Source organism: Cupressus sempervirens, chromosome 9 (assembly GCF_028749045.1).
Source record: "Cupressus sempervirens isolate cs-2001-9-10 chromosome 9, ASM2874904v1, whole genome shotgun sequence".
In the NCBI taxonomy this organism is placed as follows: Eukaryota; Viridiplantae; Streptophyta; class Pinopsida; order Cupressales; family Cupressaceae; genus Cupressus; species Cupressus sempervirens.
The window spans coordinates 305,208,836-305,230,483 of NC_143126.1; the positions used below are offsets into that span (position 1 = coordinate 305,208,836).

Below are 21,648 nucleotides of genomic sequence, written 5' to 3' on the forward strand. Positions count from 1 at the left end.
ATAGGATGTAATGGTGAAGTCAAATCTTGTCTCGAGTAGTCGTACAAGTTGTTGCTCCCCATACTTAAATTGAAACCCTCAAACACCCAAAACAACCTCTCCCAAAGCTATGCAGTGAATGCTCTGAGGGCTCTGATACCATGTAAGAATTTGCATCTAACTATGATACGATGTAAGAATTTCTTTGATACAATGAAAGAATATACCAAGATCTAGAAGTTCAATGAATAGCACAAGAGAGACAATGATATGATCGACCGGATCAATGAATGAATTAGATCCAATCAACTAAGTTGAATTGAATCTACAATGTAAATGTCTCTGCTTGTATAGGCAAGATATGATAACAAGAAGATAAGAAAGGGATACCCTATCACCTACACTAGGTGGAATCACATCCACCAAAGATGGATTGTCCTTCAACATACAACGAGATATGTGCAAACATGTGCAAAAGTATGAGTATGATAATGTAATAAGCACTCAAAAGGTGGATCTAACACTTAAAGTAGAATGAGATAACAACTAGATCATCACCTAAAGAAAAAATTCTCCTACACTAAATGCAAGAATAAAATGTAAACTCCTATGTATCTAATATGCAAACTACTATGTAATGCATTATCATTAGTAGCTTAATTAAAGAGGAAGAGGAAGTAGGAATAATAAATTACACAACAAAAAGCAACTACCATAACATCTCAAAAAATTGTTCCTAAAATATTATAAGAACCTGGGGACATTGTCTACCCCTATTTTTCCTAAGATGATTATCAAACTTTTCACAATCATACACGAGTTGTGTATAAAAATCCATTTCAGCAACATCTATCATTGTCTCATGCACATCATGAAATCATTCAACATAGCCTATGTAATAAGTTAAAGAAACTTATACTACTTCGTCTCTTCAATGTTTTCAAGACAACTGTGTTATTGGGTATATTGTTGGCCTACTACCCTGGTTCTTTTACAAATTTAGAATTTTTGCACTATTCTAAGGTCATCTTATCTTTACTGAGTAGTACCTTGCAGATTGTTTATTGATGACGAAAGAGATTAAATGTGCTTTCACAGGTTTTGCCTTCTCATTATTATCATATTAAATGTTAAAAGGCTCATCTTTTTGCAAAACCTCAGAGATTGATTAACTAAAGAAACTAATACTGCCATGTGCACGCATTTAAAGAAACTAATACTACTTGGTCTTGTAAGATAACAATGTTACTGGATAGATAGAGGTCTAAGACCTGATTCTTATACAAATTTTTAAAATTTGCAATAGTATGACCAAAGAGATTATATGTGATTCCATGCGTTTCCCTTCTCATTTTTATAATATAAGATGTTAAAGGTTCATCTCTTTGCAAAAACCTCATAGATTGATTATATCGGTCACTAGGAACATAGTAGTTTAATAGAGTGATCACTATCTCACACAGCAGTAGGTCTGATTATATTGTTCAGCCATATTTTATTCCCATGTCCATTGAATATTGAGGTCCACAATATACGTCTTATTATATCTTCTCTTATATTTATATTTATACACATCTTGGTGTCCTAGATATGTACTTGTTAATATGAAACTCATTGTCAATTTCTTGTCAATGTTTCGCTCAATCATTCAGAACCTGCATTTCACATTCATCGTTGGGTACATACATTGAACGAAATGGAAAATTGTAGCAAAACTCCTTATCCACTCCTTGCCTACAACATGGGCAGTGGTGAGGCAACATCGCTTCCCTTCAATAATAAAACTCTGATGTAGTCAAAGGATTTTGGCAATTACTACTTGTGTTAGGAACTTAGGATCAACTTGTAAATTTGAATATTTTAAAATTTTCACTAATTCAAATAGCCATACAGGTCACATTATGCTGTTAATTAGTTACAAAGTGCACTAGAATCACAGGAAGTCGTTAATTAGTTAAAACTTTAAACTAGAGTGAACTAGAATCAAATTTGAAAAGAAGTCCCACTTTATTGGATTCTCTCGTACAAATTCACTTAGCAAACTACCCTACAAATCTGGCGGTGACCCAAGGAGCTACCCTGATATCCTATAAACAATCAAAGCCCAAAAATAATTGAACTTGGCAAGCATTAATTCCATTTTAAATGGACATAAAAAACCTGTATATCGCAATTGTTTAAAGCGAAAAAAAATCTTCATAGCCCAATTGGAACGAAGTTCTGCAAGCCATTGCCATATAATTCAACTTTGCAACCATTAACTCCATTTAAAATGGACAGGGAAAACCTGTATACCCCAATATATTGTTTAAAATGAAAACAAAAATGAGAATATTCAGAACCCAATTGTAACGAAGTTCTGCAATCTAGTCTAATGCCATTGCCAAATATTAATCTTTCCCAAGACAATTGTGTACTTGATGCATAACCTCACCTCACTAAATGAATAGTGTTTTCTTAACCACATATGCATATATCTCCAATAAAAATGTCTCTCCTGAAAGATTTGGTCCTGTGTACTACTAAACCAAAAGAAAATCTTGCTTGACACACCAAAAGAATATAACAAAAAGGATTCATAATTTGTTGGATGATTTCAATCCGAATCTTTTATGTTGTTTCACTCTCCGATTTCAATTGAATAATTAATCTTGCCTCCATAAATTGAGTGAGTAATGATCTTCATTATCCTAATTTTTAAATGTTAAGGATCAAGATGACACATGGCATGTTAATTCTACATGGGTAATAGGTTTTATCTGTGCTACAGAATAAGCAATCACTTAATAGTAAGCAAGAGTCATTCACAGGACTTACTACAAAATGCCATCCTTCTGTAGGCAATGAAGATAAAACAACTAAGCAGATCTACTATAACATGGGAAAAACAAGGAACTTGTTTTTTTCTTTATAAAACTATCTTGAGATTTAACTTTGATCTAATATTATGCCTTTATGTACAGATTTTCCCCAAACGTTTATTTATTGTTATTAACATTTTAGTATTGTTTAATTTGTCAGGTTTTCCCATTATTAATCCAAGTAATTTAATTCAATTTACACTTCAGTATGCATTGTCAATGTAGCATAAATGGAATGCTAGCATTATTGAATCATTACCAGCTGATTTGATCATCATTTGGATGGAATGGTATGTATAACGTCCTAGAATTAGAATGTTTAACAATAAAGCCACATTATAAGACAGAAGAACCAATAGACAACCCACAAATTAATGGAAGCAAATAGAGATAATTTAGAAAGCCTGTAAGGTACAAACAAAAGCCATACATAAAATATAACGTCAAAATATCTTTATATAAATCTCAGAATGCTTCATTGACATACGTGCATACATACTTTTTAACAGGTCAAAATGGTCGCCAAGATAACAATCAATAGAAGTTTACATTAACAATTCTAATTCTAATTCTTCTGAACCTGCCTAAAGATAATCATGACACCAATTGTGGTTCAAAAATCCAATGAAGGATCACATTTATGATAAAGACAATCTAATCCAACTCCCCATGAAGATGGACTATATGAGCACATAAGGTAATCAAGAGAAAATAGTTCAAAGAATAAATTACACCAAAGGCAGGCCTGCTACATGATCATATACAGGACCTTCTAGTAAATGGAGCATTTCAGCCTACAATGATAAAGAGCTTTAAAATGGTGGTAGGTGATAATTCAGGTCTAAGAAACAAAAACTTACTACTTCAATATACAGTTAAAAATTTAAAACACCACCACTATATTGTAAAGAACTAGATGGTTTGCGCACTCACAAATGTGAAAGCAGAAAACAGCTTATGGCAATTCACTATCAGGTCTGAACCTCGTTGATCGTCTTCTCCTACTAGGTCCAGAAGCACTATCAGCTGCTTCATTAGTTGAAACACTATCCAAATCTTCTTCATCAGTATCCATTATATGTTCAGCCAACATGGGTTGTATTGAAAGCATACCAGGAGATACAAGTTGCCTCCTTGCAGCCCTCCATCTAGCTGGAAATCCTCTAGCATCTGCAAGTGAAGAAATGGGACTGATCATGTGAAACAAGAAGAATGTTGTCCACCAACTTCGAGAAGATGACAAGCTGTCACTTTCATTTCCCTGGTCAAAATGAATACCATCTTCGTTTTCAAGAACATAATCCCCAAGCACAACTGCACGGGGCATGGCAGATCGTATGGTACTTAGAACATCCCCAAAGTCACGCTGATGTTCTAAATGCCTCCAAGCACGTTGACGGGAAGGGTCCACATCTGCTGGTCTAGCTGTAGGATGCATTCTTCTTGCATGTTTACGCAATTGTTCATAGGTTCCATTGAAAGTGCATGATTCGTGCGAACAATTTCTTGTTTTCATATTCAAATACTCCCTGGCAGCTTCTACAACTTTCCAGCCATTCACCGTGCCTCTACAAAGGGGGCATTTTAATTCAATGTCATCATTCAGGAAAACATCTGTCCCACTCCTATGATGCCATGTATTCATGAGCAGTGCAGATCCATTTGTATCCTGTCTTATCAGTCTAGAACTTGTCATCCCTGACTGCAATGCAATCCTATTCAGTGAATCTTCCGATGCTTCTGAACTTGATGCCCATGGATCAGGAGGAATCTCTCTAGTATTTTCTGGCCCGCCTGTCTCAGCAACTCCATCAATGTTCATCAAGGCTCTTAAACCTGAAGCTTGAGCCCCAGAATTGTCCATTAAGGCTTCAAGAGATTGGCAGTTTGACCGCGGCTTTCTATACTGATCAAGGCAATTCGAATGTCGATAACTAGTATCACACATGTATGGACAACATCCATTTTCATAAGAACTACAGACGAGGAGGACAGCATTGTGTGGATGCTCCATACAAATGGGGCAAACTGCGCCATCCCATTCTTTCTTCTGAGTATTTGTTTCTCCATCTTTTGATGTGCTTCCTTCAAGAGAAAGGTTATTGTAAGGGTGATGCCGAGCATGCCTATTCTTGATAGAACTTGAGTTATCGCATTGCTTTAAATCCTTTGGCATCTTTATCTATTAACTGGGCAAGCACAGTGATATAAGCAAGCAAGCTGTCAGTTAGAAGAAGATTCTGTGACTCCATCACGAGAGCATCAAACATTTGCAAACCCACTGAGAAGTAAATACTGAACAGACCTGTGGCCAAATCTTTTGGTCATTTGAGAGAAGCTAACAAATCAAAAAAAAATCACTTAGCATATCATCCTATTCATGCATTTTGCTAACAATTCATGCAGGAGGAAAATAATATTATACATTTCAACCAACAAAGCAAGCTAATAACTTTCATTTTGTTTGAGGTCTCCATACACCACATATTTCCAAAAAGTGATCTATTCTGAAACTAAGAGATATCAAAGACCTCCAATTCTGACTAGTACTATAATGGAAGCCATCTGTTTATACTTTGAAGTTCTAACGCTTCCCCATTTTGAAGATCAAGTTTTTATTCCACTAGTTTTATCCAGCTTTAGTCAGTAGCAATTCAGAGTCTTCACAATACTCTCTTTAAAATGACGTCAAGGTGTATTACTGCAAGTTACAGAATCCCTGTCCCTGATAGCTTTTGGCACTCAAATTTCCCCAAGCATAAAAGATTTAAACATATATAAATACAATCTTCCTTCTAGAATTCCAACAGCAATACTGGCAAACACAAAAACATTGTCCAATATCTCATGCACCAGTTCCTACTAGTGAATTAATATGCTACTTTTGAAGTGTAGGTTTATAATCTGCAGTTTATATCAAGTGTACTCAAGTATCAGATTTGGATATCTCTGTAATCTTTTTTTAATGTTGAAATCAAAGTATATTCTCACAAATTGCTTCACAATGGAGAATTTACACAAAAACATGATGTCAATGAATTGTCCATGGAAAAGCGGACTGTCTCCTTAAAGTTTTCCTGTATTTTCTTAGTCCACTGTAGTTTCAAAATTTATTTCTTGGATCAAGAAAAATAATTAGAGATACAGATCTTGTTAAGTGGAATTAACAACTGATATCATATTTCTAAGAGCAGAACAAAATATTAAGAAGTAATTCATCACATGCTTGAATTGCAGTTCCCAAATGACACTGATTTACTTCATGTGTTAAATAAATTTAGATAATACTAAATTACAAGAGATGAATATTAGGCCACAAATCTATTGTTCTATATCAGGAACTAAAACTTGCAATTCATCACCTCTTTGCTAGGTTGGGAAGAGACCACTACCACTCATTTCCCAACTCACGACACCTTCCCTTCCCATCCCCTACTTCAACTGGATAAAGAAGCAATGATGGAAATGGGTTGTGTGAGATATCTTTGTATGTCTTTTGCCTTAATTCCACCACACAGAGTTATGTATGGCTGGTTTCCTGACAAGATTTGCAAAATATTGAAGCCTCATCATAATGCTCTAGTCATTACTGGCAAGCTACAGGTATGTCAAAAAGTCCTCTCTTCATATGCTATCTACTCGTCAACAAATTGACAACCCAGCAACTGTCATTTTTAAGTTGAATAAAAGCACTTGATGACTACAGTATATTTGTCATCACCTGGGAAGAGCACGAAGATATGCTAGGCTGTGGCCTGGAAATGCGTTCCAAGCCCAAGGTCACTTTTTTAAGCATCAAGAATTGGAGGCTTCAAATGGCTCTTGCTGTCAAACAGATTTTAAAAGAAATTTCAGGCAGTGCTCTATAGAAGGCCCTAGTCAGACAAGATACAGTTATTGATATACCTAAACTTGATAGCTTCTTCAACTCTCCTCACTAAACTCGTTGTTTGACTAATTCTAGGTTAGGCCTGGGGACTTCTCCTATTTATGCCTCTTTTTCAAAGGCTTGGAAATCTGTTAAGAGACCAGTGTTAATTTAATTACTTGTGAAATGGTGCTCTGCCAAAGACTGGGCTCGAAAAAGCACCAGCACCTTTGCTGACATGCATGAATGAATTAAAAAGAGAAAACATGTAATGCCCCTCTTTCTATTTTTCCCTAAATCACAATTGGGCAAGATTAGACTTAGGGTTAATCATATGTAAGTTTTTCTTTTCAATTTTGTGATTCCAACTTGAGACCTTGCAACACAGTTAGGATTCACACATATTCATAATGTAATAGTTAGATTTCTTAGAATTCTATATAAATAAGGAATGCAAATCAATCCAACAGAAATTGGAGTTAACTTGAAGATGAATCAACCATAGAAGCGATAAGGTAGGGTGACTTGTTGAAGTGCCCAAGAAACCTCCTACCCTAGGCCCAAGAGCAAACACATTTTGACCATTAGCCTCATGTTGCCCCTTCCATATACATCAGTTTGGCTACCTAGTGTGGGGTCCCATTGTTGTTCTCCTTCATCTCACCATCCTAACTTGCTTCTTAGGATTGAACACCCATTCACCATGGTAGGGACTGTGAGGAGTATTCACTATAGGTGCCCCAAAGGGGTATCCTTCATAAGCCCAAAGGCCGTCCACTTTATCTCCCTTTGCCCCATGGGGATTCCCTGGCCACAACCATGAGGTGGTGTGCTTAGAAGGTGGCCCCATCACTGTTGTCCAATCATGACTACCACACTTTTCTCACAGTAATTAATTACAACAATTAGAAAATGTAAAAACATCTTACACATACCTTTTATATTAATCTTTATGCCAAGAATATATATATCATTACGTATTTAGATAATTACAAAATTCACATTTAGTTATTAATATATATAGATATAGAAATGTCTAAATATATAATTAGTCATTATAATTTTGATCTAATATACAAAGCCCAGACAACAATAATCATCAAAACACTACAAGTATTTGTATCAAATAGTATGCATACCAAGATATCAGTGGCTCTAAAACCATTTCTTTTCTTTTGTATTTATCTATATATATGCGTGTGCATGTGTAAATTTCTGATTTCACTTCTATTATTATCTATATATAAGTATAATTCTGATTTCACTTCTATTATCATATACGTATATAATCTATATATGTTATATTTGTATAAATATAATTCCGATTTCACACACACACATATAAAATATTCTGATTTCACTTCAATTATAGTATAAATATATAAATATAATTTTGATTTCACTTGTATTATTGTATGTGTGTATATATATAAACATATAAGTATAATTCTGATTTCAGAGTTATCTAAAACATACAAGTACAATTCTGATTTCTTGATCTTTCTATGTGATTCATACCAAATGAATATAATCTCCTCTTGTGAGTTTGAGACGACCCTTACTTTCTTCTTCTAACCATTCCATGATGCTGTAAACAAACAGATTGATGAGTCTTCATATTCAAAAAGCTGATGAGTTACATCTAAGAGATGCGTCTTCTGTTTTAATGTTATGTTACCTTTTAGTTGCATTATTCCAAGACTCCTCTGATTACTAATTGCTGTCCCCATGATTGGCACAGCTTAAAGTTTATTGTGATATTGCTATCAGGATTTAACTGTGTGATTTGGAGTCAAACTCATTGACCCATGTTTCATGAGTAGTGATTCAACATGAATCCATCTCTCGTGAGAATAAATGGAACATTTAGCACTCATTGGATCTAGGTGATGCTCACAGGGGTGAAGCACCGGGACTTGGGAGGTCACCCATCCTAGTACTACTCCAGCCTGAGCACGCTTGACTACGGAGTTTCCTCCATGGTTAAATCCAAAGCTTGCAACCCCATTTGCAAAACCTTCACCAAGTGTTGTGCCTTACGAACCATTCATTAGAAAGCCCCTTAAGCTCATCAATTGATAAGTAGGAGATAATTTCCACAGTAAGTCAAATTGTGATATTACTATTAGGATTTAATTGTGTGATTTTGAGTCAAACTCATTGACCCAAGTTTCATGAGTAGTGATTCAACATGAATCCATCTCTCATGAGAATAAATGGAACATTTAGCACTCACTGGATGTAGGTGATGCTCACAGAGGCGAAGCACCGGGACTTCCCAGGAGGTCACCCATCCCAGTACTACTCCAACCTAAGCGCGTTTAACTGCGGAGTTTCCTCCATAGTTAAACCCAAAGCTTGCAACCCCATTTGCAAAACCTTCACCAAGTGTTGTCCCTTATGAACCATTCATTAGAAAGCTCCTTAAGCTCATCAATTGATAAGTAGGAGATAATTTCCACAATAAGTCAAATTGTGATATTGCTATCAAGATTTAATTGTGTGATTTTGAGTCAAACTCATTGACCCATGTTTCATGAGCAGTGATTCAACATGAATCCATCTCTCGTGAGAATAAATGGAACACTTAGCACTCATTGGATCTAGGTGGTGCTCACAAGGGTGAAGCACCGGGACTTCCCGAGAGGTCACCCATCCCAGTACTACTCTAGCCTGAGCGTGCTGAACTACAAAATTTCCTCCATGGTTAAACCCAAAGCTTACAACCCCATTTGCAAAACCTTCACCAAGTGTTGTGCCTTATGAACCATTCATTAGAAAGCCCCTTAAGCTCATCAATTGATAAGTAGGAGATAATTTCCACAGTAAGTCAAATTGTGATATTGCTATCAGGATTTAATTGTGTGATTTTGAGTCAAACTCATTGACCCATGTTTCATGAGTAGTGATTCTACATGAATCCATCTCTCATGAGAATAAATGGAACATTAGCACTCATTGGATCTAGGTGATGCTCACAGGGGTAAAGCACCGGGACTTCCCGAGAGGTCACCCATCCCAGTACTACTCTAGCCTGAGCATGCTTAACTATGGAGTTTCCTCCATGGTTAAACCCAAAGCTTGCAACCCCATTTGCAAAACCTTCACCAAGTGTTGTGCCTTATGAACCATTCATTAGAAAGCCCCTTAAGCTCATCAATTGATAAGAAGGAGATAGTTTCCACAGTAAGTCAAATTGTGATATTGCTATCAAGATTTAACTATGTGATTTTGAGTCAAACTCATTGACCCATGTTTCATGAGTAGTGATTCAACATGAATCCATCTCTCGTGAGAATAAATGGAACACTTAGCACTCACTGGATCTAGGTGATGCTCACAGGGGTGAAGCACCAAGACTTCCTAGGAGGTCACCGATCCCAGTACTACTCCAGCATGAGCGTGCTTAACTACAAAGTTTCCTCCATGGTTAAAGCCAAAGCTTGCAAACCCCAGTTGCAAAACCTTCACCAAGTGTTGTGCCTTATAAACCATTCATTAGAAAGCCCCTTAAGCTCATCAATTGATAAGTAGGAGATAATTTCCACACTAAGTCAAATTGTGATATTTTTATCAGGATTTAACAATGTGATTTTGAGTCAAACTCATTGACCCATGTTTCATGAGTAGTGATTCAACATGAATCCATCTCTCATGAGAATAAATGGAACACTTAGCACTCATTGGATCTAGGTGATGCTCATAGGGGTGAAGCACCAGGACTTCCCGGGAGGTCACCTATCCCAGTACTACTCCAGCCTGAGCACGCTTAACTACGGAGTTTCCTCCATGGTTAAAGTTTATTGCTGGCCTCTTTTGAATAAGTCATATCTCACTTGCTAACTTGTCATTGGTCGTTTCTGCTGGCATGTCAATATCACACACTTTGTAAATTTCATTTCATAAAGAAATACTAACACATTGGAAGATAATCACCATTTTGTTTGTTGTCAATAACACTGCCTAAACTCTTATTTGCTGATTAACGCGCATTACTACAGATGGCAGTTTATGTAATTGTTTATTATTATAATCACTTACTTTGATGACTGTTCCTAACACTTAATAATCCCTGCATCTCTTCATAGCCAGGTGCTCTCTTAGTGAGTAGCTAATTATACTTGCTTCTACGAATCACTTCTACCTTAATGTAGGTTTATTCTCTCCGTAATTCAATGCAGGTATTTTTGCAATCTTCTTTGACACAATTGAAGCTTTTTAAAATTAATTTTTAGAAAGATTCATTTCATGTTTTTTCAATCAATATCGAGTGGAGCTAGAAAACCACTTTCTTTTCTCGCACATGTGGGTACAGGATCCAATGCGTATACCTTCTGTATTGCACGAGTATCCATATTAGATATGGTGATAGATGCAACTAACAGTGAGCATAGGTGTATCCAGCTACTCAGGAAGTTTCCCTACTGTGGCCTCCTCTCTCACCTCACCTTAAATGCCTATTGTGGCCCCCTCTCTCACCCCACCTTAAAGGCCACACTTTCAAGTTTGACATAAAAGTTTGGTATGATATAAGATGGATTAGAGGCCATCTCTCCTTGGAAATTACTTCTAAACATCTGTATGACAAGTTGGCAGCTGACCCAGCTATTTGACCTGTGATTGATAAAAAGTGGGGCATCGCTTGACTTATCAAATTCTTCTCTGGCAACCTCAAAGTCTGATCCGGTTCTTGCCAAATGTCTGTTCCATGTCATATTTTTGCAAAAGTCTGCACAAATTCTGTCAGATGAACCCAGCATGAATTTTGCAATTTTTATGGCAAATTTGCAAATCTGCAACAGGACCAAGCTGAATTTGATCAAAAAATGGATTTTTTGTACTTAAAGTTTGTTTTTGGTCTATATTAGTCAATCCAACCCTCCAACCCTATAAAATAGACCACTAAAATGGCCAAAAAAGTAAAACATGTCATTTGGACTAAAATATTGATATATATTTGGTAGTGTATTTTGCTATGTTGTTTTACTATTAGTATAGTGATGTATGAACTTTTTTGCTGCTGCATATATATACACATATTTCTTTAAAAAAAATGTTTTTGTACAGACAAACCCAAAACGAATTTGAACCAACTACAAAAAAAAGTGGTAGAATTTTGAACCCATATCTTGAACCTGAATCCAAACCAGCAACTTAGGTCAACTTAGAGAATATCTGTGATTTTGTCAGCTTGCATTGAACCAAGAAAGGCTTACTTCAGATGGTTATTTACTTTGCAAAATCTACTTGTTGGATGTGCAGCCTCATGTTAGATGTGACATTGGTAAATGCTCTGTTTGCAGAAAAAAGAAATCATCAAACACAACTTAAGTTTTCTACAATTGTACTTTTGCTCAACCTGGCTCGAAAAAGATAACTAAGCTGTTAAATTCAAAGAGCAGAGAAGACAAATAAAATTGGCACCAAGCCATCTCACAGCCAGCCTTACTGGCATCCAAACAACACATCAAACAGAAAGAAAATTAGAGATAGACGAAGATAAACGCATTACTGATTACACAATGAACTATGTGGTCCACCATTAAAGGCTACATCCACAAAAAAGCAGAAAATATTTTTATTACTGTAACACCAATCAATATACACAGTCGGTACACATCTATTTATACAAATATATACAGCTATAAGATAAAGAGTTGCCAAAAGACGAACTGAACTTCACAATCCCAACAATCCACCACTTGAAATCCAATCGATACAGCCATGAATAGTGACATCCCATGCATTGTCACATTTAATATCACATTGTAATCAGGCCCATAGAAAATTTTAACTTTGCCAGAGACTGTTCAGCAACACCACAAAATAATCTTCTCCATATTCCATTGGAATCAACAAATCTACCAGCTGAACATTTTCTATTACAACATTTACAAGCACAAACTCCACCATAAATCCACAATTAGAAATACCACTCTGCAGAATCCAGGTTCAAAATACACTCCTTTATTTACAGAAGAACCCTTGAACATACACACAAAACGGTCACATGTTCATGTGCTTTCCTTCTCTTCAACACTGGACACAGTGTCTAGGAGATTGCCATTAGCTGGTTCTAATACCCAAACATAAAATTGCATGTTCCAAAACTTAAACATTTCGTCTTCCTCGAAAATTACAACAATTAACCCCTTCAAAAAGAAATTCAAATAACTCATTGAATCAAGCCAAAACCCGTGTCCTACTACTAATGGTATCAAATTTATGAAGACTAACAGAATGCACCACCTCCTCGCATTTCTGCAACTCCTATTGAGACATTGTACAAACTTGGTCTGCGGTCCTATGGCACCATAGTGTCTTGACTGATTACATCCAAGCTTTTTCGTAACGGGTAATCCAACCTCCACCAAACACCTATATACCAACAACAAAGATCAGGCTAATAAACTTGGCAATCATCCTGCATCCAAGCCAGAGCCTTCACCAGAGTATAACTTATCACATATCCTACTCCTACACTCCAACAATTCAGAATCTCCTGACATAATACATCTTATTACGATCATATTTACTCAGCATCCGAACGAAAACCTCCCAAATGAAAACTGTATCATCATCCTCTTCATATTTGAGGCATCGTTCTGGATTTTCATATAGTACTTTCAAACTGTGGAAGGAAGGCCTTTTGAGTATTTTGCTTAAGTCCTCCCTATTTTTAGACATACCTAAAGCCTGCAAAGGTTCACCACTGGACTCTAAAGACCCCAAACTCTTCCACTTCTGTGATATCACCTCCACAAGCCAGTCATTTTCAACCAACTTGGAGGAGACCACCAAATCAACCTCTTTCTACTCCCTATCACCCAATAGATCATCAGAAATGCCATTGCAGGGTTCGTCACCACCGCCAATACTTTCCTTATTGCAATTTGGATTGGCATCTATGACGTCTCGCACTTGTTTTGCAACATCAATGTGCTTTGCAGAGGCATTCATGAGAATGTCAGGAAGCTGATCCCTCGTGAACCCCTCCATCATTTTGCACATATTCTTTACTTCCGTAAGCTCCACAATGGATTCAACTTGGGTCTGAGCTGCCAACTCTTCCTCAATACTACTAGTATTAGGTAATGCACCTTGGAAACGTTTTCCAATATCTTGCCCCAACTCAAGCTTTTTCTTTTCATACGAAACAAAATCATGGATCGCGTTGCCTGTAAAATCACGTCCTGCAAAACAGCATTTGCCACAGCCAAATAAACAAGACTTTTTCAGAATCTTTTTGCCAAGCTAATGGAAATGCTAGTCTTTGTCCTTCATCACACCTCTATCCGGATTCATCCAAGGAATCTTCACCTAATTCCTCATTGCCAAACTCAATAGCATCTTGCACAGCAATGCTTGTATATTGTATATGCTCCATGTCACAATCCATCAATAACAAAATCAGCTCCATCATCTAATTGATCGAAAAAACGATGAATCTGAAGTGGGATGAGCAACTCTAACTTCAGTTTGACTCTTATATACATAGAAACATAAAACTCTGAGATCCAACACCCAAACATCTCCCATCTATGTTCCTTGGCTCTAAACAAGCTTTGATACCAATTGTTTAACTCAAAAAACAGAGAAAACAAGTAATTAAGACAAAACAGCATTAGGAAAAGTAGAGACAAATGGAGACAAACACAAAACAAAATGAATTACATGGTTCACCATTGAAGGCAAGATCCACGAAAAAGCAGGGAAATATCTTTATTAGCATCACACTAATACACCATACATGGCTTGTACACTTCTATTTATACAAACCTATACAATTATCAAACAAAGAGATACGAGAAAGTGAAATTCCCAAAGCATTGTTCTACACAGATACATCCCCTGTATAAAGACATTTCTGAGACTTGGAGACTGGGGGAAACATCCCCCCACAGCACCACCACCTTTGCCACCTCCACTTGGGACACCGCTAGGTCGCTAGCTATATGGCACATGCCATTACATATCAATTGCAATTTTTAACTTTGTGAAAACTATTTTTCCTTTCATGGACCCTCACAAAGATATTATATGGCATATTTTGGCTCAAAGATTTCAAATCACCTAAACTTTATATCAGCACATCATTGGAAAAGCACTAACAATAACAAAAAAAATTATGAAGTCCTGGTATTGGGGATGCAAATTCCAATTGGACACAAGGTGAAAATGTGAAGGTAAATGGTGTTTCTGACTTAATGATAAGATGAGGAATAGGCGTCGGTGAGATTCTAAATTTTTGAGCAATTACTGATAAAACGAGGAACAGGTGTCACTGTAATTCAAATTTTTTGAGCAAATACAAGTGTGAAATTTAACTAAATATTTCTCCACCTTTACTATCTCTATCAGAAAGCTACTTGTCCCAGCTAACTCGTAAGTACATTGAAACTACATTATCCCCACTTTTTAATGCTTCATTGGAAACAATCTCTAGCAAGTTGGTATCAATACCGTCAGCTCCATATCGTGTGGATAGTTTGTGAATTTCAAGGATGAAGCACAATTCTGGAGTTAATACAAACAGTAAGGGTCAGCTTGTTGATAAAAAAGAACATTTGGAATAAATGAACAGAGATGAGGATGAGATTCTTAACACAAACACAAACAAGACTCCAAAAAGTTAAACTACTCTTGAATGATTTACGCAAGATTAGTTCAAGGGAAATGTAGATACCAATTCCAAAGTAAATGATGAAGTTATGAGCCTCTTAACTTGGGAACAAAAAGAGACGATCCCCAACTTGTTAAATTTAGTAATTGCATGCACAAAGAAAGAAAGGAAAAAGGTAAATGCCTTATTTAAATATTCCAAAAATGTGTTTGCGTGGTCTTATAACCAATTGACTACAGTTCCTGAACCAGCCATCCATTTTCCAAGAAAAAGTGAAAACAAAAAAAAAAACCTTATATTGCCAAAATCATTTTCCCAATCAGGCATCCTGCCTGGATGGCAAATTAGTACCCATGATGAAGAATGAACAGATAAATGCATGTTGAATCCAGAAACCTCAATAAGGATTTTCAGATAAGCAATTAACCACACTCGTCTAGCAATAAAACCCATCAAATGGCTATAACTTCTACAAATGATAACCAGGTTAGAATCCCAAATCCAATACTTGGGATGATTGCAACATGCTCATTTGTAAGGTTTCTGAGATCAATAAATCACAAAGATTCCTTCAATGATGAAAAAAAAGCGGAGACCTCATAACTGTTACACCTTAATATTATCACATGTATGGCATACGCCTTAATACAGTGGGCAGATTTGAACCTAAATCACGCTATTAAGATAACCTCCATTACCATACCCGTTGCCACAGATGTCCTTGAATCGGAAATGGAAATATTAACATACTCAGAAACAGGTCTTAAAAATAGGGCTGTCATCTGAATCCATTGTTGCTGTAAAAGGGTTCAAGTCATGGTAAAGATCACGGCCCAGAGGATATGTCCTCTGAGCTATATAGACCCCCATTTTTGGAAAGTAAAGAGAGTTTCGGACATTACATTCTAAGTATTGTAAATGCGTGTGGCTTTCGGATTCGAATTCGCCAACTAAGCCCTGCATATACCAGAAACTAATGATTTCAAGGTATGTTGATTTCAAGATCGATAGGACCCCAAAAGAGCATTTTTGTTTCCGCGGGCAGGCAGGACAATGATTGCCAACAAAAGAGACCAAACCGAACAAACGATAATGAAAGAGGAGGCGATTTCCATGTTGAAAAGATCCCTCAAGCAAATCAAAACACAAATCCCACAATTGAAAGTTGAGAAATAATAGAAAAACTAGTATCTAAAGCAAGATCCCTGCAAGGCACCTAACCTGATCTGAGATATCTTTACTCTTCTTCTTCTTCTTCTCCTTCTGCCTCCTCGCCCAAGTGGATGAAAGGGTTGTACTTAAAAGAACAAAGCTGCCCTTCCTTATCTCTTTCCCCTCTCTTTCTCAGGAAAGCTCGTTTTCATTTCCGCGCAGTCATTTCTCGGTTTGTACAATAGACCACGCGTTCACCAATTGCTTGGTTTGTGGACAACGTGCGCGTGGCGTCGTCTACTGGAAGATGGGGGATGATATGATTTTGGTGACCAACAACAAAAATGGTCCCTGCAGCGAAAAATTGCACTCTGTCGACACGATTATCGAAAGGTACATGAGATATGTGGTAGTTCTTTTCCGGAAGAAGTCCCTTTGTTTCATGATTTGGATTGGTGGGTCATTAAAACAATTTAATGTGTTTTTTTCTTATTCATGTAGATGTGTGTTTTAAATGTTCTCAATATATTTGATTTAGATGTTCTTATATTTGAGATTTTCAAAATTCTCTACTTGTATTATTGTTATAGGGTAAAATAAAACTATTATCTTTTTATTATATTAGATATTGTGGTAATATGAGTTGGAATACTAAGAATATTATCAAAGCATCATTTAGAATAGGACAAGATGAGTTGTTTATAAATATATAATGCTTATAAATTTTCAATATTGATTACAAAATATGTAACATATAGTAAAATAGAGTATCTTAAGCATAGGCAAAAGTATCATAACCATGAGCAACTAGTCTAACAACCATTTCACATTGCTACTAGGCTCGCATCAATTACCCTGCTAATTTTTTTGTGAAACTCTAGAAGCTTCCTCTTGCCCTAAAAAATATTTTCATTAACTAAAACAATTCAAAAGGAAACAAGATTAGCTTTAAGACTATTTAGATACCTAGCCAAAAAACCCAACCTGATAAAGTTGTCCTTTATATCTTATCCTCATGCATTATCAAAAAATGAAGACTACAAAGTTAGAGCAAATTTGCATTCAAATAAAAAGATGCTCAAAGGTCTCAATTTGATTACAAATCCAACAAAAATGGTAGGAACGCCCACAAATTGAAGCTCATAAGATGCAACAAGGTTTTTAAGAGTGGGCAACCATCTAAAACATATCGTTTTGGCTTCTCAATACTTATTTCGGACAACTTGAAGACATTTATACTATCTAAACTAGGGTCAATCCATATTCCATGGTGTATGAAGCCATGTAAAAGTATTCCTTGAATTGGACAACATCGAACAAAAATTTCTTATATTGATTAGAGCTTGGAAAATCATCTTGAAACATCTTTGATCTTCTCTATCCATACTTGTTTAAGGCATTAACCAACATAGTACATGTCCTCTTCTAAGAATCTAGAAAATCAAATTACTATTTGATGTTATCCTAGCCTCTAAACCAACCATAATTTAGACTACTAGCAAAAGTGGAAATACCTTTATTACACTTAGTAGAGAATCTTTGTTTAGGGGTTGAAGGTTTGTCAACAATCCCCAAGTTCCACCAAATTGAGCAAGAATTATAGGAATCTTTGGCCTTTAAGAAATAATCAATCACCAAAATGGTGTTTAACTATGACCCCTCCCCCAACCCCTAATACCTTTTAGTTACTGCTAAAGATTACAAACCCAAAAACTTTATCTTCAAAGAGATAATCATAGTTGTAAAGAGGATATATAGATTTACCTCTTTTTGGTTTTCACTGGGCTAAGTTAATTAGGTAATAAGAACTTTCAAATGTTATTATTTGTCATGAGACTTTTAAATCTATTTAGAAGTAGGAGCAACCCTAAGTTCTTAAGTTTGTAAGTGTAAGAATTTGCCTTATGGCAAAATCACCCAAGACCAAGAAGCTCAACAACTAGCACAAAATAGTCCAATAGAGTATGATGAGAATAACAATATGAAATTCAATTGATGTTGTGATGTACAAGTACACTAGGAGTGCATGTATATAAAGGCCTCTAGAATGACTAGGAGTTAGCAATATGATAAGCCACACAACTAAGCACATGTCCACCAAGAGTGGGTTATCCTCCATTGAGCATAGGAGTTAGTGCGATGATGAGAGGATAAGCCTACATAGGTGTGTCATGTAAAATTATGTTGTAGACACAATGTGCTTAATTAGAGTGCAAACAACTGTGTTGTCTACACGACAACTTAGTTGAATATGAAAACTCTAGTGTTGTAGACACCATGTGCTAAAATAGAGTTGCTAACTCTTGTGTTGTCAACATGACAACTCATATGAGTACACATACTCCTAGGTGTCTAACCTAACAAATAATAAAATAATGCATTTATCCTGAGTAAACTTAAGTAAACTGTAAATAATAATTATTCACACTAATAACCCCCCTTAAGTGCAACTTAGGGGAATGCACTTAAGCTCACAAAAGCTATAATGAAAATGCATGATGGGTCCCGGCTACTAGGCCATGTTAGGTACCCATGTACAAATGCAATGTTGAAATGCAATTAAATCTCTCTAAAAATGGAGAAAGAGAGAAAACCTCATGGGAAAAGCCTCCCCCAAGAAGAGAGAAGTACAATAAAGAAAGATGCATGTATGGATGGAGTAATCAAGACCCCACCCCCCCCCCCCCCCCCATTATGATATACATCATGCATATACAATAGAGAATCCCTTGATGAAATCCCCCCCTTAGTGAAGAATCTTGTAATGATACATGTCTAAAGACAAAAGAAAATCCAATGCCGACAAACAACATTTTGCCCTTGAGGAAGAAGATACACCAAGTATAGGTGCAAGTATGCTTCCCACTGTGGATAGGAAGATGGAAGAGGGATCCATATGTAGTATGGTGTGGATTGTGCCTTTGAAGTCTATTCATATGTTGACAAGTCCTTGATGAATGCAGATGCCACTAACCAATCTAGTGGATGCTCAAAAGAAGGTGGCAAACAAGGTAACATGTCCATGTATGAAACTAAATCAACCTCCAAAGATAAGGAAGCATCCTGATAGGAAGATGTACGAAGAGAATCAATGTAGCCTCCCCTCAATGATGTTGGCACACCCATGAAAGTAGCTCCTTAAAGATTGAAGAAGTTGCACCATGACTACTAAATGAAGTTCCTCCTTGTAGGAAGAAGTGGTGTCATAGGTGTAGTAGAGAATGCTCCCCAACTAGTAGGAAGAATCCTCAAAATATATGATGTCTAAGGAAATTGGAATATAATCTCCAACGACAGATATATCTCCTCTAAAGTAAAAGAGTTATCCAACAGTTGTAAAGAAGTGTTCACAATCATGTTAGTCTTGAAAGAAAGCTCAAGTGCTTGAGGGTCAAAGTGTGCCCTCACAACAAGTGAAGAAGTATCCTCAACAAAGAGAAGATTGATGTCATTAATGATGTCTCCCACATCTTCAATGTGAGACTCCACGAATAGCCTTGCAATGTTTGGAAGTCCTCCCATGAAGCTAAAGTAGGAAGACATGGTATTTCATGTTGCATTGAATCAGGAGCATCTATGGCTAGAACTAAGTCAGTAGAAGCAACAGGAGCATTAGGATGTGTGCTCTCATCTGGAATTGAAGGTACCAAAACTGGAGTGACTGGAGGTAGAATGTCCTCTGGAAATGGAGGAACTCTAGAATCTCCATATGCTTTCCAAAGAGTCATCCAAATGTCATAAGGATCATTGAACTTGTCAATGATTTTAAAGCACTCAACATTGAAACTAAAATAAATGAGATCTTTAATTTTTTTGATAGGTATACGTCATCATCATAGGGCATTTCTTTGGAACATAGATAAGGAAATACTTCCTTATGCTCTCTTCTTAGATGATCAATTATCAAGGCACTCTATTTCTGATAGTTTCTTTTTGTCAACCTCGGACTAACACCAAATTGACATGTGAAACAAAACTCCGTGAGATCAATAAATGTATGCACCCCCCAAAATGCAAAAATAATCAATCAACCCCCCCTAATGTATCATTTGGCACTTTATACTTAGTGTGATTAAAATATCCACTTGCCAATTTAGGCCTTAAGGATCTTCTAATTTTTTCTATTTACAACCTCCTTTTGGAGTTCAAATATGGAACTTTACAATGTAGCTCAGATATAGAACAATTTTGAAGCAATACAATGCAAAGAAAGGACCTATTTATGAAAGTGGTATTTTCATCCACATAAGCTTATAATTTGATTCCAGATCTAGAAAGTAGATGAAAAATTATTCACTTTCAAAAAAAATGGAACCTGATTATGTGTCCAGATGAGCCCGTACGGAGCAATTGAAGTTGCAAAATGTAGGATTAGATAGGTACAGTCACCAAAAACTACAATTTCTGACAAATCTGTGCACTAGAACTAGAAAATAATAGCACCACTAAAATTTTTAGGAAATTCTAGCCAAAATATTTTAAAAATTACACTTGATTTGGAGATCAAATGACTGAGATATGACCTCCCAAAGTTGGACTGTCAAATCAAAACTAAATATGGTGAGGGGTCTGATCAGCAAGACATTGGGTTAAATTTTACATCCAAATGACCATCAACACAATGTACTCTGGTATGTTGATGATGGTCAAATGGTTGTCAATTTTAAGCTCATACAATGCTGATGTCCGTGAAAAAGACCCACCCTAGATGACATGGCAGTAACATCAACATACAGATTTATGTATAGAAGCTGTGCGGCAGACACGTGTATACTAACATGGCAGTAGGGGGTCCGCGAGCTAATGCATGGCAGATAAGCCAGGTGTCTACGTGTTTACTATAGGATTTGAGCAAATAAGCCAATCAAATCCACAAAGCCTTTGAATCCCTGCATGCAAAAACCTATCACAAAAGAAAAAGATGAGAAGAGGCAAGGGTTTTGCTAAAAAATGGAGATAGAGGAAGAGTTTCTCTCAAATGAAAAATGCATAAGAGATAATGAAAAATGTACAAGGCTCAACCTTATAAAGGTGAGATAGAAAACCTAAACTAAAAAACTAGGTTGCACATTATTAATTAATAATTAATTAATAATGTACCTAAATGAAGCTTAAGTAACTAGAGTAAAAGAAACTTATATAATTAAATCAATATGATTTAATTA

The 21,648-nt window shown here is 36.3% G+C and overlaps 1 protein-coding gene across 3 annotated transcripts; it reads right to left on the minus strand.

Annotated features, from left to right (window-relative positions):
* Nucleotides 1–3,446: 3,446 nt before the first annotated feature.
* On the minus strand, nt 3,447–16,930 carry LOC149538616 (uncharacterized). 3 transcript variants are annotated; one of them, XM_089799927.1, is made up of 2 exons: nt 16,553–16,930; nt 3,447–5,029 (listed from the first exon to the last, which is right to left on the minus strand). In XM_089799927.1, the coding sequence occupies exon 2, from the start codon at nt 5,014–5,016 to the stop codon at nt 3,796–3,798; it is 1,221 nt and encodes a 406-aa protein (XP_089656053.1). In that variant the 5' UTR covers nt 5,017–5,029; nt 16,553–16,930; the 3' UTR covers nt 3,447–3,795. The 3 variants fall into 3 exon arrangements, with proteins under 3 accessions (XP_089656053.1, XP_089656055.1, XP_089656054.1); XM_089799929.1 differs by having other exon boundaries at nt 3,447–5,178; nt 16,553–16,920; XM_089799928.1 differs by having other exon boundaries at nt 3,447–5,145; nt 16,553–16,861.
* Nucleotides 16,931–21,648: the final 4,718 nt, after the last annotated feature.

Coding starts and splice junctions, on each gene's coding strand:
- LOC149538616 (XM_089799927.1), bottom strand. CDS start 5,016: ATGCCAAAGGATTTAAAGCAATGCGATAACTCAAGTTCTATCAAGAAT.